We start from the raw sequence: 16,674 nt of genomic DNA, 5'->3' as shown, positions 1-16,674 counted from the left end.
CTACGTAGGTGAGATCGTTCAGCCCGCGGGCGTGGCGTAGAATTAAAAGGCACAATAGAAGTGTAGAATTACACGCGAGGAAGAAGGAAGTCCCCAATTTAGCGTCCCTAAAGAAGTACACATTCCTTTGCAAGCGAAATGCTGCGTGACCATATCAAAGGGGACTTGCTCAAATTTACGAAACCGCGGTGGGAAAAAATTCTACGAGGGTGTATAGGTATGTCGTTACTGTACTCCGCGCGAAGCGATAAAATAGAGGTAGGGGGGGGAAAAGCAAAACGGAAAAATTGAAGAGTAATTAAAATGAACGTTAATGGGGGGCCACATTGCTATATGTGTGGTAGATGCAGCTAGCCAAAATTTAGGAAGAAGGACCTCCTGCATTTTTGCTTTCCACTTCGCCGTTTAGCGTTGGCTATTATAGGGTTCGCGGTGTAGGGTTCATGATTAGGGCTAGCCGCACCTCCATTCTGTGCGTCAGGAGTAGTGTCAACATTTGAACCCATTATATGGTTTATCATTTGTTCCATTTTGGGCGCCACTTTTTTCCACCCTTTCGCATAACCGAAAAGAATTCCCCTGAATAGGTTTGTGGAAACGTGTAGGCTGAATACTACCCTACCCTACTGCCCGTTTTTTTTTTTTTACCCTTCACGTGAGGGGGGTGACATATTTTTTTTTTCCCTTGAAATGCCAGACAGTTTTGCACACATGAAGGAAGCGACAGAGAAGGATAAACAAAAGTGATGTGATAGCAGAACATGTTCCTCTTTACCTGCACGTCCACACATGCACATTTGGTCTCAGTTTATTTTCCCCCGTTTGGTTTCATGTTGGCTAGTCGTGTGTCCTTCCGTTTGCTTTCCTGCACTTATGCGTGCGGGATTTCTACTGAGGTCACAAAAAAAAAAAAAAAAACACCATAACGCTTTAAAGTGTGCAAATTACTTAGCCTACACGGTAGGGGAGTATACACCGCACAAAAGGGTGTTACTCACAACACCGTGAACGCACCCCTCCTTTCGGGTCAACTTCCCTGTTGGGTCAAGCGGTGCAGAAATGGATTATGCCCCCCCTCCTTGTACACAACGCGAAAAGTTCCCTCACAATTGTTGCATTAAGTTGTTCCATTAATTGGGATGCACTTAGAGGGGCGTTCCCCCGCGGAGTGAAAACGAACCGATGAGCAGTCCTAAAAACGTTGGCCGATACGATGCTATGCTTGGCATGGTTACCATTGTTCGCAGGGTCACATTCCATCCCTTCGCATAAGGTTGCACTAAAATTGCGCCACTTGCTGACTGCCCCAATTGTAGCCTTTGTGATCGAAACGGTTTAGAGATTCCTCCATTTACGGGGCGGAGATAACACTGCACTGTTAAACTTTTCCTCCTCACAAGAAGGGGGGGAAAAAGAAAAAAAAGGCTTGGAGAGAAGCCGTCACACGAACAGATTCGTTCACCACTTACCGTTTGAGCAACAAAGTGGGCGCATATTCAAGGAACACTGTATTGGGGGGAAGATACAATTTGGTGTAAAAAAAAAAAAAAAAAATAAATAAGGCTATCCCCTTCTTTACAACCTTATCAGCCTAAACAACCCGATAAAGGCTCTCCAATTTTTTTGTAAAAGATGAAAGGGGACAAGCCAAAGGACAGTCGGTGTATGTGAAGGGACGTGAATGCAGATGAGCAATATACGCAGAGCAGGTCGAGACAGCTCCGTCGAACTTTCCCTAAATGGAAGACTGGGTGTATGTTCAAAGCAGGCGAAGGAGCAGGAAGAAGAAGCCCGAAGGGGGGAACAAGCATGCGGTGCATCACAGAGGGAACAACAGCTATGGTATCCACGGTACCAATCGGATTAATGGCCACTTCACAGAGCACCCCCCCATGGACCAAGCAAAGCACGCGGAAAAGACATTCAGCGAAATAAAAAAGGTCATGACCTGCTTAGAAAAAAGTGAATTCTTTGCAAATTTCCACCAACAATTTATGGAAGTGGTGGACAAGGCCAACGTCCATATAAAATACGCCATTTGTCTGGGTCTGGGTTCTTTAGCCGACCCCAATTGGAACAACAGAAAGGCTTGTCTGTACCAGCTCGGCTTTGTTCTACTCCTTGGAAGGATCTACAACGTAGACAAGGTATACATTTATGACCCTAAAATTGGGGAAGTGGACCAGTACGTTTGCAGCCACTATAACATAGAGGTGTTGTCCCGTTGTGAGGGAGAGGGTCACCTGGACGAGGAACAAAAAATATTGAAACCACACAGTGGTATGTATCCAAAGGAGGAGAAAGACGATAAGACAAGCCACACCATTGAAAAACCAAGTGCAGACGAACGGGCGATGGTGTTCATGCCCCATTGCGACGTCAGTCTGTATAGCCAAATAATGCACAGCATATATATGAATGAAAAACTGAGTTATGCTAAGGTCCACTTTTTGCTCACCTTGGAGAAGACTATTTTTTTGGGGAACTCATTTGAGTACTACAGAGAGCATGCCTACATGTATAGGCCTTTTGGAATACCTGCCTACGCCATTCGCATGTTAAGAAGTGAAGGAACTCTCCCGGAAAGTGCCAATGAGAGGAGTCTTAACCGATTAGTGGAGTTTTACAAAATAGACCACTTCCTTTTTTACGTCCACAAGTATACGCGGGAGGGGAGGTTCCCCTTTTTCGCTGAGCACGTGTCCGCTTTTAACGACATGGCTATCGTAACGTTTGGCTCCATGCCAGATGGACTCACCTTTTGGATGAACGTTTGGGAGGATGTGACCTCCGGGGGGCCCAGATAAAATTGAACAAAAAAGTAACAAATAAATAATGGGAGATTGGATCCATTTCAAATAGGTAAATTTTCTCCCCATCATTTTGCGAGACACCACCCCTGGTGAAGTAACCCCATGGAGGGGAGACTCTGCAGTAGAGGTTGCCACCAATATGGTGAATGAAAAAAAAAAAAAAAAAAAAAAAAAATTACGCAAAACCACTGCAGAGAAATATATCAAAGTTTAAAAAGATGGACATGTATATTTTTTTTTAAATTACAAAAAAAAAATACTAACACGGGGAAGGAAGGTTCCGTGGTGAGAGGTGGACGGGGAACAGTTCATCCTGGGTGAGCATCTCATCAGTGGTGTTTTTTATTAGACCATTCCAAATGACCGTCCGCCTTGGTTATATGCTACTTCTGAGCGTCCGCATCCGATGGAACCTTGCAGGGACGCGTCTCCTCCATTATGTTTCTGGGGATTCGTTTGCCATTCCAGAGGCAAAAGTCCTCATTGTTCTGATTTGAACGCATCACCTTCCTGGTTCTTCTCTGCTTGCTGTCCACGCAGGGACCCCAGGGGGACCACGGGCCGTACTGGCAGCCCACGTTATCGTCTTCCACCTTTCGACACAGGTAAAAATTATTAACGGTGCATTTCCGAGGGACATAAGTGGTATCCCTCTCTGTCTGCTGAATGACCTGTTCGTTCGGAACGAAACCTGAAGCACCAATTATTTTAAAGTCTGCATTGTTTTTCTCATTTCCGTCGTCGCATAGAACTGCCAGCTCGTAATCTATAACAACAGACATGCTTTTGAATCCGACTTCTGTTGAATTATCACAGAGACGCTTCATCCACGGGGGGGTAACTTCGTTGCGCTGCTTCACGTCTTTAATTTGGTGTAGCTTGGACTGCACATCACGCACGTCCTCCTCGCTGCACATGATGTATCCTCTAGGGCACCAGCAGCTATGGGGTGGATGTGTGTGTGGGGGGGGAATAGTTTGTTTTTTCGCATGAATTATTAACGCGTGGATGAGTGTGTGCATAATAACGTGGACAAGCGAGTTACGCTACGCAGACGCACAGTCATGAAGACTGACGCCACAGTGTACGAATGGGCCCTTACTTGGTGGGGTCGCCCTCCGAGGCAGAGAAAATCACACACGTATCACCATCCACCTCCGGCGCCGCTACAGCCGGCCACGTCCTCGGCCTTTTCTGTGCATGCTCGTAATCGTCTTCATAATGCTCTATGAGGGAGGAGTTCAATCCGAACAATTTCTTACTCAGCTCCAGGCTGCTCTCTTGAGATAGGTAAAAAAAAATGGAAACGAAAAAAAAGCGACTTCTTTTCATTACAGCGGCGGTACAAAAAAAAAAAAAAAAAAAAAAAAAAAAAAAAAAAAATTTATTTTCTCATGTTTGCTTAATCTCCCTGGTGTATACTTGACAAATTTAAAACAAAAAAAAATTACAAAAAAGTAACATCACTTATATATGTGTGGATAGGGAAAGAAGCGGGAGTAGCTTTCCGAAAAAGGTGTGCTAACGTGGAAGGTTCTCATTTGTAGAGGGACATTAAAAAGAGGGGAAAAATATTTCTTGCAAAGTTAAGTGGTACGGGAACAAATGGAAAGTGGTAACAAAACGGAGAAAACAGGTTTTCCCTTTTTTTTTCTTTTGCCCCTTTTTTTTTTTTGCGCCATTTTTTTTTTGCTCCTTTTTTTCCGCACGTGGAGAGTGTGTGAAGTGCTGATCTGCTGGGGCAGAGTCTCCCCCCCTGCATTCCCGCTGTGGTGATGCTCATGCACGCAGCCGCGGAACCCGTTCGAAGTGGAAAATAGTTTGCTTATGTCCCCATTTTTGGTACTTATTCTGCAGCGGGGGAGGGAGAAGTCGCAAGAACAGTCAAAGGAGGGAAGCTTTTTTCTTTTTTTTTACACTTTTGTGTGGCAATCTTCTATGCCCAATTTTTTGACAACTTTTTTGTTCTAAGTTGAACCTTTTTTTTTTTTTTTTTTGCATGCACAGGAGTGGGGAGAGTGTTATAGGGATTTTTTTCCCCATCAATTTTCTCTTGCTCTTTTTTTTTTTTTTTCATATGATGATCCTTTAGGGGGTCTTCCCATTGTGGAAATATAAAAAAAAAAATGTAGGATGGGGAAAAATTGTTATACATAAATGGGGCGCTTTAAAAAAGGCCCCCAAAAATATATATCCCCAAAAGGGGGGTACCAATTGATTAAAAGAGGGACTCTTGCCCATCCCCACGGTCACCTGCCCGTCGGGTGATTTTCCCACCCCGCCGTCACGCACGCAGATTTAACTTCGCTGAAGCAGGGAGGTCACCCGTTTGTTCTTACGTTACTATTTTTTTGCGCCGCGAGAAGGGGAAAAAAAAAGTTAACACATGTGTAAAATGCGGCCTCTTCCGAAAAAAGAAAAAAATTCCCTTTATTTTACTGCTAATCCTACTGCTGTGCTGTGGAACACTTCCCGCGAAGGGGCAAAACATATCGAGGTGTTTTTTTATTTCCCTTTTTTAAAAAACAAAATTTTCAACGTGGAGGGCCAGGCCCCCCAAAGCATTTCCATTTAAAAAAAAAAAAATTGTGTTAAAAATGAATACATGCGTTGCACATGTTGGGGATAAGCTCCCGCATTGGCCACATGGCCGTCTCACCGCTTAACCGATTAAGTGCTCAGAGGAAGGGGCCCTCACTGAGCGTGATCCTGCAGGCGATCTCCTCCAAGTAGACCTTGAAGCGTTTGAGGAAGGCCTGAATCGCCTGGAACTCCACGATGTGGTTCAGTACGGGCATCTTTGCCATGACCTCATTAAAGGTGTCATAAATGCTGTCGAAAAATTTTTTCAAAATATCAACGGAAGACTTGCTCACCTTTTCAGTGTCATATATGGAGGGGTCCAAAATGATGCAGCTGATATCGTAATTCCGAGAAGCCGCATCCGATGTGTACTCGAAGTAAAACTCCGCCCTGGAAAGCAGCTCCTTCAACAAGGTGATCAGCGAATAGTTGTTTATGTATTCGACCTGTCCATTTTTGTCCTTCAAAAAACAGCCAATATTGTTCTGCTCGTTAAAACTCTTTTCCTCATTGTAAAAGAAGAAGGAACAGTTGTTCTTGTCTCCGTTGATCCACATGGTGAACAGGTAGTAAAGTATAACTGCAATTTCGTGCTCTTCCATTTGGGACGCTTTCTGGTGTTTAACGTTGCTTTGTATGTTCAGATACACATTGATCAACGCCTTGTATTCAATCTTATGATTCAGGAGGAGGTTGGCAATCCACACAATGTAGGAGCAGTAGTTCTTATACGTCAAGACGATGAGTTCCGGAGCTGGTGGGGCAGCGTTCTGGGCACCTTTCCCACCGGTGGATGTTCCCCCGTGTGCAGGGTAACCGTAGTTATTTTCGTTAAGGCAGTAATTCACATTGTAAAGGTGGTAGAGGGCCTTCCTGTCATTGCGGTCTATGGCTGCGCTGTTCCGCTGGATCTTCTTGGCCAGGAAGTCCTCCACGGAGGTCCTGCTGTTCACTTCGTTTGTTTGGTCTACGTCATCCTCCCCTGTGCACTGCTCGTCCGTTTGGCCCTCCCCATTGTAGTTATCCGTGTAGTCGTGGTACGAATAGACACTCCTCAGTTTGTGGTTTACCGCCTTGGAGACGAGCGAAAAGGGAGAAAGTTTGGAAAAAATAATTTTGTCCTGGTTTACCGTATATTCATACGACTCATTAATCAGAATGACGTTCATCTGGGGATCCAAGTAAATTAATGGAACGCAGTTCAAAAAATAAAGCAGGTGCAAAGGCCCCGCAGAATTGTGCTGTCTCTTCCGTAGCAACTCCACCTTGTTCTTCAGGAGACTCCTAACCTTTTGCATTTCAAACAGATTGTTCATAAACTTGTGCAGCTTCACCGTTACCAGCAGATAAAGGCAATTTTTAAACTTCAGGTCATTCAGCTTTATTACGTCGCCAATATAATTGATGACGAAGTTAACGTTCTCAAAAGTGATGGATAGGGAAAAGGCAAAGTCAAGTAACCTCTCGAAGTAAAAAGAATATTTGGCAAAAGTACGGGAACTACATTTGGATGCGTCATTCTTGATCATGTGATTTACTGTTGAAAAACAATTCGTGTTCATATTTTTTATTTTTTCTTTTTTCTTATCGCACAGAATTATTAACTTTAGCAAATTAAAGGATGGCAAAAAATTCTGAAAAAGGAACTTACTGTTAAAGAATATCCTATCCTTTAGTTCCTCCTTCGAGTGAATACATTTTTGTATTGTAAAAAGGTACTCCTTGAACGTATCAATGATGTCTACAATTCGTGTCAAATTTACCTTGCCGTTCAGGTGATTTTTTATTTTATAATTGTAATCTGTTATCACGTCGTCTATATGCTCAAATTTACTTTTCGACAGATATTCATACATGTTGGAAAATGACTTTTTCACAATATCCATCTCTTCCTTGTTCATATTCTCTAAATGGATTAACACTTGTAGTAGATCTTCCCTCCTTCCTACCATCAAAACGGGAAAATAATTTTTCACCACATCCCAATTGCAAAATTTGTACACATAAAAAACGAACAAATTTATAATTTCGTGAAAGAGCAACTTCTGGTAATTTAGTGCCGTTCTGCATTTTTTGATCTCCTTCAGGTGGAGGAAGTATGTGCTCTGTTTTTGCAGGTAATCCTCCTTTGGTTTGAAAAAGCAACTATTTCGGGTGATTAGTTCTTTGAGGGTGTTTGAAAAGGTTGCATCGTATGGGATTCCCTTATCGATTGTGTAATAATTTTTTATGACCTCCTTTTTCAAGGCCACGCTCGTGTTTAGTAACTCATGTAGGGCCTTCTTCTTCCTTGCTCGTTCATTCATTCGATCGTCCACCCCATTCCCTTGGCTCTTTCCCCCTTGGGATAACCCCCCACCACGTGCATACACATCCAGGTATTCACTCAGGAAGGTGTTCTTGTGCAAACCCGTCCCCTTCAAACTTCTAGCACTATATTGTATGATGAATATTTTCGCTCTCATGCAACATTCCACAAACTCGATCCTCTTTTTTAAACTCGGGTAGGACAAAATGGAGTAGAGGTACTTATAAATGCTGGTAAAAATTTCCTTCGTTTCATGCGTATACATAGGGTTCGACATTAGGTAGCTATTTCCAATGAAGTTGTTTTCATAGATGTAGTTGTTGTGGGCCAGTTCGGCCAGCAGTTCGCTGCTGTGGAGGTCGTCGTATTCCATAGTAGGTTCCATCCCAACGTCTTCATCAGTAGTGAATTCCCTTCTACCATGTATATTGGTGGCGTCTTCCTGATGGAGGGACCCTTTCGGGGGGTTATTTCCCAAAGGGGTAGGTGCCACCGTGGGTGAGTTCCCCTTGACAGATGCCCGCTTGTCCTTCTCACCCAGAATGGTGCCTTTCTTCCCCAACGGGTGGCTCCCCCGGTGGGCACTTTCCCCTTCCGTTCGCTTTTCTCTCTGCTTCTCCGGTTGATCCGTTGGTTGTTCAGTCGGGTTGTCCCTCCCCTGCACCTCGCTCTGGTAGAGCGTCCTCAGGGTGGGCTTCCACGGGTGGGGCTCTCCCCACGCGCAGAAACTCTGCCTGGCGTAAAAAATTACCATGTCCTGATATTTCCTCTCCGAAAAGTAATACACATAAGCATCTGGTATGTTCATATCGTTCAGCTTGATGAAGTAGTAAAGGTGGGGGGATATTCTGAGCTCTGAAATGGGACAAGGAAACTGATTATCGCATTTGTATAAGATGAGGTTAAAAATGAAGAAGTGCAAATTTACGTCACTGGAATATTCTAGCAGGGTTGTCAAAAATGTTTTAATTTTTTTTTTTTTTTTTTCATTATTTTTGAGTAGATATTTTGTATAATTCACGTGTACTATTTTTTCAACTGGGAAGAAACAGTTTTCGAAAAGGACAAAGTAGTCATATGTATATTCCACGTCCATGTTGTTCATCAGAATGGGCACTCTCTTCCCTGTGGTGGATCTCTTCTCCCCATTTGGGTGACAAAACAATATTTCATGTGTCAACCAGGAGGTGTTTTTTTTTTCAATAAACTTGTCCCTTTTTCCCTTCTTCCCTCCCTCCATTAGGAATTTCTTCTTATACGCATCTATGTATAGACTGATCAGTGTGCTGGCACAACGGTAGTAGTCTGCTTTGTAGAGGAGAATGATCAGCTTGAAAATGTTAATACTGATGAGGGCGTCCTTCAAATTCTCGTGTATGAAATGTTCCGCCCGTTTTTCAGACGCCAGCAGATCGTCGAATTTCTCCAGTGCGGACGTCTCCCTCCCAATAGCACTTCCACCACTGAGAAAGCTTCCCCCATTGTGGCCGTCTCCTCCGTTCGAAAACCCTGCACCGAGGCCACGTGCACCAGGTCCTCCTGAACCACGAAACATTCCGTAGTCGTTTTTTATTTTCATTTTCTTCTTCATGTAAACCTCCTCCTCAATTTTCTTAATCAGGAAGAGTGCCAGAAATTCATTCTTGTGAATTATATACCCTTGGAAAAAATCCACGGGGATGTACTTTCCCGACTTTATAACGTTAAAGAGGCACTGCTTCAGAATATCCCTGTACGTTTTGCTTAAATACGTTTTCATAAAATTGCATTTGATGAGTAGGTCGAAGAGGGTACTAGGTAGGTAGAGAAAATTTTGGTTCGTGCCAATATTTTTTTTTCTCATTATAGTCTTGTTTTTGTAGTAGTCACAAATGAGGATAGAATAGATGAGGAGATACTCGATGCTAAAGTTTATAAAGTTCAGAATAGCATAGAACTCATTCACTTCATTCGTCATTAGGACAGTGTAGTCTGAGTAAACGTTTGCAATGGATGGGTCGTTCAATCCTTTAATTTTTTCTGAAAAATCCTTCTTCTTTTTCAACAGAGTAGTAAGGATGATGCTGACGCATAGGTTCAGGCACTTTAGCTTCTCGATCAAATTGAGGCAACAGTCTAACGGGACATTCCCCGTCAGTATGTATACGTCATCATTCCCTTCGTACCAATTTCTCTTGCGCTTCTTCTTCGTATACATTTCTTCGTCATTCATTCGGATAATGCAGAAGTCTTTCATGCTGTAGAAGGATTCCTCATTTTCATCGTTTCTCTCCTTCGAAATGACTGAAATGCCCACGTTACCTTCGTACCTGGCCCCCTCCGACGTTCGCATTACTTTTCTGGTCTTCCAAGGGACACCGGCACTTCTTACGTCACCACTTCGTTCACCAGTACTACGCCCGTCAGCACTCCTTCCTGCACACTTAAAAACGTGCGTGTCTCGGTACCGCTCGTAGGAAAACAAATGAATAAACATAACCGGTTTGAGAAGACGACTGAGTAGAAGCAGCAACCCCCTCGACAGAACATGCATCGAATTATGGTACATGTTTACAGTTTTCAAAAAAAGGAGGTCGAAGTTTTTGTTCGTTAGATATTCAAAGGCGAAATTGCCACTTCTGTTCCTTTCCGCCTGTAGAAGCTTTTCCTTCGTGGCTCTCTTCTGGCACACATTGAAAAAGTTGTAATAACCAGAATTGTTCTGAAGCAATTTCTCATTAGATGGGTCCGTGACAGGGTCACCTTTCAACATGCGAAGGGACCTTCCACCTGTGCGGCTATTACCACCGTCATCGTCCTCGTCTTTCTCTTCTTCTCCCTCTAAATTTTCCATCGTATCGTCAAAGAGGTGATTTATTCCCTTAATTTTTCTCGTCTTAATTTCCAACTCCATGGCTCTTTGAAGCTTCCCTTGTTTTATAATGTAGTCTGCGTCTTTATCCAGGAAGCCAAACTTGAACGGAGTCGGCCTATATATTTTGTTTAGAATATCGTAGTCTATTTGGTTGGTTGCACCTTTTCTATATCCCGTTTGTTTCATCCTTCCGTACTCACTTCCCCCCATGGTGCTGCTCGTGCTACTGTTGCTGCTTCTGCTGTGATCACGTCTTCTCCGTCGTCTTCTTAGAGTCGCTGCAGAGGGAGATGCCCCTCTTACGTTTTCATTTAACCCTCCCTCGAAATGAACTGCTCTTTGTCCCTTCTTCTTCCCCTTCTGATTTGGGTAAGAAGATGGACCTCCGTAGTAATCTCCTCGTCTGTTCATCTGTCCGTAAGTATTTCTATACACACCCTGCATTGAATTGTCCCCGTGTTGGTCACTTCCATCTCCATAGTCGTTGTGGTACCCATGGTTTCTGCCTCTAAGCATTTTCCTACCCCCACTACCATGAACGTTGTTAAAGCACATGATCTCGTGTTTATACACATGGTTCAACAACATGCACCATATGACATACAGGAACTCATCCCTCGACACCAGCTTAATGATCTGGTTAACGTAGTAGTGGTAGGCCATTTCGTGCTGACTCGGGTCCAGGGTAGCGGTTACCACAGGGGTGCCCACCGTCGTACCTGTTACCACAGGGGTAGGTGTTGTCCCAACCATTGGTGGAGACCCCCCTGTGACGGGTTCATTCGTATTGCACTCGCCCCGCATACGCATCTCATTCAGAAGCACACTTCTAATGTTCCTATTTTGGGAGGTCATTTTGTACGTTAAAAAATGATTCACCATTTTCTCTACCATTTGCGTGCGGCTGTTTTGGCTAATGTAGTAGATGCGTTTCTTGGTAATTATGATGAGGTCGTAGTAATCGTGGTACTCACTTACGGTGTGTTCGTTTAGGAAGAACGGGGGTATGCTTTCCAGGCGTCCCGGTGTCTGCTCAGTGATCATGGGCTTCCTTCGGGGGTAGTCTCCTCCGTCTCCCTTAAAGAAGAAACTGCTGTTGTTGTTCGTGAGGAAGTTGCCGTCGTAGTAGTTTGGCGCTCCCCCGACAGGACTACCTACACCTGCAGGACTACCTAAACTGACAGGACTACCTAAACCAACAGGACTACCTACACCGCCAAGATTACCAACCCCCCCACGATTGGAAACCCCACCTGTGCTGACCGCAGAGGGGCCTCCCCCGTAAAACATCGCCTGTCCACCAGGGTCTCCCCTCAAGGGTCCACTCATAGGTCCACTCATGGGCCCACTCATAGGCCCTCTCATAGGGTCCAAGTTGCCGCCATAGCCGATTCTCATCACGTTCTGCTCATTCTTCCCCCCTAGTCGGTTTATGCTGCCATGTCTAATCCTGTCCAGGTAAAAATCCCTAATTATGTTGCTCTTCTCTGTTTGTTCAAAAAACCCGTGAAAATTAGAATTACGCTTTTTGTACAAAATGGCAATAATTTCTTCGTTTATGTAGTACTCATTGGACTGCCTAAAGAGGAACTTGCTTTTCTTGGAGGTGGACGTCTGTGTTGGGTTGATTGCTACGGTTGGGTCGTTCCCTTCATCGCAGGTGGTTAGTAACTTCAGTTTGTAACAGGGGTAGGGGGGGGTGGAAGAAGGAGACTGCTCCTGTTTCCTCTGTCCCTTTTCCCCCCTTTCACTATCGTATTCGCTGCTGCTGCCCCCTTCGTGGATGCTTTCCACGTCGGTGTAGTGCTCTTCGTTCGGTCCTCCTCGGTGGTTCCTTCGCCTATCCCCCTCGGAAAAATGGTGTAAATTGGGGGCGTCGCTAACTCCACCCCTCATGGGAAACCTCCCCATATGAGGCCCCTGCGAAAAGGGCTCTCCACCTATCCTCCCATCCACTTGGTGCCTACCCGTTGTTGAGTCCTTCCTGTTGTTGTTCTCCCCACCGGTAGGCATATTGGGAACCCCCCCTGCTGCTCCTCCTACATCCCGCACCTTAACTTTCCTCTTCTTAAGAACGACAAACAAATTCTTCAACTGATGAGTGAACAGAATATGGTGCTCCTTGTCGTTAATTTGTAACCCCTTCTTATGGGGAAAATTCTGAAAATCCTTAAGCACCATTTTGTATGAATTCGTTTCAGGAGACCTCACCAGAGAGAGGTAATAAATGTTGCAATTATTGTCTACAAGTTTGAGGCATACATTGCTTCTCTCGTGCAGGTGGTTTATGTGCATGTCAATGATGCTTAGCTTGTTAAGCACGCTGTGTTCTAAATTCGTCGGGTAGAAGAAGCGGTTCCTGTCGGACGGCTGTCCTTTCGCTGGACCGCTCCCAAAGTTCGTACTTCCAAGGTTCGTACTTCCAAAATTCGTACTTCCAAGGTTCGTACTTCCAAGGTTCGTATTTCCAAAGTTGGGACCTCCCAAGTTACCCACTCCAACTCCTACGTGGTTTGAGCTAATGGTTCGCCCCGCCATTCCGCCGTAAAATGCCTCACCGGGAGGGACACCCATGAATCCCTCCGGGTATCCAAAACAATTGTCATCCACGAAGTAAATATTACTCATCTCGGAAACCAGGTCACCCTTCGTGAAGATGATCGTCTCAGAGAGGTAATTCCTAGAATTACCAGAACCCAAATTATCGTTGAGCAGCTTAACATACAGGTCACTATTCTCATAAAGCACATACAGAATAGCTCTCTCATTATCCACTAGCATTTTCCTCACTTTATTTTTAAAAAAGGAAAAATATTTTATGAAATATGTGCTAATTATTTTCTTCAGATGATACTTCACTGGAACTTGCTGAATGTCATCACAGTAGATATTTTTGTTGTACTCGTTTAGTGTGTCTTCTTCTTCGTCTGGTTGGTGCGTGTGGGGGGGTTGGCCTGTCACATGGGGGCTGTGACTTCGACTACGCAAGTTGCTCCGACGAGGGCTGCTCCGATGCGGGCTGCTTCTGTTGGGACTGATCCTGTTGGGACTACTTTGAAACGTTCGTTGGGTCCTCCTGCTTCGGCTGCGTGAGGTGCGGCTGCGTGAGGTGTGACTTTTCGAGGTGCTCCTACCCGTTCGTTCACTTCTGCTTCGAGGGCTGCTCCTACTATAGCTACTGCTGACGGACCCGCTGCCACTATAACTGCGGGTGTAACTGCCACCCAGACTTCGATTCTCCTCATCCAAATAGGAGTCATCTTCACGCAGCGTATCGTCATCCAATCTGTTACGAGAAAAGAACGCCTCATTGACCCCACTGATGAGAGCACTCAGCGTCGTGAAAATAATTTTTTTAAAAATGCTCAGAGGCTTGAAGAGCTGTTCCCTTTCGTAGATGAATTCATACACGTTCCCATCGTCGGCACCGAGGAAGATCCGTTCCGTCTTTTCAAAAGACTTAACGAACAGGAACCTCCTCTTCTTATCCTCCTTCGCCAATTTAAAGAGCAAAAAAAGGTAAATGTTAAAGTAGAAGGGGTAGATGTTCTGATAAATGAGCTGCTCACTGATCGATATGTTATAGTCCTCCTCACAATTGAAGTACAAATGGACGTTAAAAATGTAGAAAGAGAACTCCGTTACCACCATTAGGTAGTAGTTCTTCATTGAGTTGTAGAAGGAGTCTAGGGGGACAAAGGAGTTTAGAAACACCACGTCGATACACTCCACGGGGGAGTCCACCGGTACAGACATTACCTTACTATTTAGGTTATTTAAATTGTATAGGTGTAAATAGTGCGCCTCCTCCTTCTGCTCATAAAACCAGAGAATGTTTAACCGTTCGATGATTCCCTTTTTGTCGTAACACATGTGGGTCCTTCGTGGGGGGTAAGTAATTCCCCCTTGGTGGGATCCACCGTACCTGTGCCGATCAACCTGCTGTGTATTGTTCTCCCCTTGGGGGGCACGCTCTGAAAGGGACAAGTACCCCCTCCTGCAGTGCAAATTGAAGAGGATGTCCCTGTTCCTATTCACCCCCAACACATAATTCACCTTACAAATATTATTGTAAAAAATTATATTCTTCTTGCTGCTATTGTAGACCATTTGTTGGTCGTTCAGCATCGTTTTGCAGAGGCGAAGGAAAAGGTTAAAGTCGCACGTAAGGTTGAGTTGCTCCTTGTGTAGCTTTTTCGCATCATTTTTCTTTTTCACGTCTTCGTAATTTTCCATGAGTCGATCAACAGCCGTGTCGAACAATTCGGTGAGCTTCTTCTTCACGTCCACCCTGTCTTCTGTGCCACCATCCTGTATATCCTGCATGCACAGGAGAGAATTCTCTATAACATTTAGCTTAGACTCTATCGAGTTTAGATACTCTCCTGACTTTATATCCGTTAGTAATATTTTGTATTTATCGTAAACTGAACTTATGTTTCTCATTTTGTTACTTTCCCACTTTTCCTTTTGGAACAGTTCCCCTTTGTGTCTTCCCTTCATCATTATTTTTCTCCTCATCTGTTGCTCTTTCCCTGGTTCTAAGTACGTGGTGGTTGTAGTGGTTCCTACTTCAATTGTATCGTCTTCCCCTGGGGGTTGCAACCCTACCATGTCATTCACCACCCCGGTTGTCCTCCCCGTTTGAGTATCCCCCTGGGCACTCTTCGAGGTGACAATGTTGGCCTTACTATAATACGCATCTTCCGCGTAGTTCCTCTCTCCTATATTCAGTAAATTTTTCATAATTTTTCCGCTTTTCCTCATGTCTTCCTTATCCTTTTTCACGTCCCGTACCTTATCTTGGCTCCCATTTAGCCGTATGTTTATTTCGTTAGAGTTCGACAGAATGTTCAGTAGGAACTCCTTCTTTTTGTTCATGGCACTTGACGGCAAGGTCCCCTCGGGTTGGTTACTTCTCCCCATGATGATGCTGCTACAGAACTCTTTAATGTTGCTAATTAGAGGCGGAGCTTCTTCCGAAGTGCGGCTTTTCCTACTTCTCTTACTTCTCCCACTTTTCCTACTTCTTCCACTACGTCCACTGCCTTCGCTGTCCCCATCACGGTATCGCCCTGAGCTCTCCGGGTCGGATGGGCTACTCCCACTGGAACCTTCCCGATGCCCCCTCGAGCGGGAGGCAGATGCAGAAGAAACGGAAGAACCAGACCGGGAGGAAGACCTGCGTGATGAGGATGGGGACGACCTTGATGACGACTGCGGGGATGACGACGGTGAAGACGTGCCACCCCTTCGACTGCGTCTTCCATCCGGGGACCTCGAAAAAATGGAATACGCTCCATTCTCGTCATTAAAAATGGACATGTCCACATTATGTTCGTCCACTTGGTCCCCTCTGTTTGCACGCTGGTCGTTATTTTTTTTCCCTATTTTTTTTTCTGCAGAAAAAAAATTCTCGTCAGAATCACCTCCAGTGTCCTTCTTCCTGCTGGATGCATCTCCCTGGTCATCCTTCTTGGTGAAATACTTCCTATAGTGTTCACTTTTTTTATATTCCTTTTTTTTTTTCTCTCTTCTGGAGGATTTTCTCTTCCGTCTTTCTTCCTCCGTTTCATTCACCATTTTGAGTTCTTCTTTTTCTTCCTCTCTCTTTTCGCTTTTGTGGGAAACGCCATCGGTGCTTTGCTTCTCCTTTTGACTGTCACTGCTGTTATGCGGTGGATCTTCCCCACCTACTAGGTTGCCACCATCACTGTTTCCATGATCACTTCTGTTGTTTCCATCGTCACTGTTGTTCTGTTGATCCCCTTCAACTGGGTCGTCCCTCGACTCCCCCGACGATCTATTACCGTCTGCGTTTTCTGAGTCGCTCCGTCTGTCCTCCCTCGACGTTGTGTCCATTCTGAACCTCCTTGGTAAAAGGGTCAGGAGGAGGGGGTTGGTAAAGGTGCAAGACGAAGCGGCAAAATGGATTCACAAAAAAAGGAGAAAACTCTCCTGTAGTGCCTTTGCATGTGTTAGGGGCACCTACTGACAGATTTGCGTGTTCATACTTTGGTGACCACACGCAGGGCGTTTCAGGTGAGCCCCCCCGTTTCCCCTTTTGGGTTAATTTCCAACAACGGGGGTACTCATACGTTCCACGTTGAGCAATT

At 44.8% G+C, this 16,674-nt stretch overlaps 3 protein-coding genes across 3 annotated transcripts; 1 reads left to right on the top strand and 2 right to left on the bottom strand.

Annotated features, from left to right (window-relative positions):
- Window positions 1-1,739: 1,739 nt before the first annotated feature.
- On the top strand, window positions 1,740-2,807 carry PCOAH_00009060 (Uncharacterized protein; the record flags this gene model as incomplete). The annotated part of the gene is made up of 1 exon (XM_020057715.1): window positions 1,740-2,807. One exon carries the CDS (start codon window positions 1,740-1,742, stop codon window positions 2,805-2,807), a length of 1,068 nt encoding a protein of 355 aa, XP_019913240.1.
- Window positions 2,808-3,196: 389 nt separating this feature from the next.
- PCOAH_00009050 (Secreted Protein Altered Thrombospondin Repeat protein) lies at window positions 3,197-4,145 on the bottom strand (the record flags this gene model as incomplete). Its single annotated transcript, XM_020057714.1, has 2 exons — window positions 3,197-3,755; window positions 3,916-4,145. 2 exons carry the CDS (start codon window positions 4,143-4,145, stop codon window positions 3,197-3,199), a joined length of 789 nt encoding a protein of 262 aa, XP_019913300.1.
- Window positions 4,146-5,491: 1,346 nt separating this feature from the next.
- Window positions 5,492-16,420, bottom strand: PCOAH_00009040 (Uncharacterized protein; the record flags this gene model as incomplete). The annotated part of the gene is made up of 1 exon (XM_020057713.1): window positions 5,492-16,420. One exon carries the CDS (start codon window positions 16,418-16,420, stop codon window positions 5,492-5,494), a length of 10,929 nt encoding a protein of 3,642 aa, XP_019913050.1.
- Window positions 16,421-16,674: the final 254 nt, after the last annotated feature.

The sequence above is a fragment of the Plasmodium coatneyi genome, chromosome 4, assembly GCF_001680005.1.
Source record: "Plasmodium coatneyi strain Hackeri chromosome 4, complete sequence".
Lineage (NCBI taxonomy): Eukaryota > Apicomplexa > Aconoidasida > Haemosporida > Plasmodiidae > Plasmodium > Plasmodium coatneyi.
This window is presented reverse-complemented; position numbering and strand designations above follow the sequence as displayed.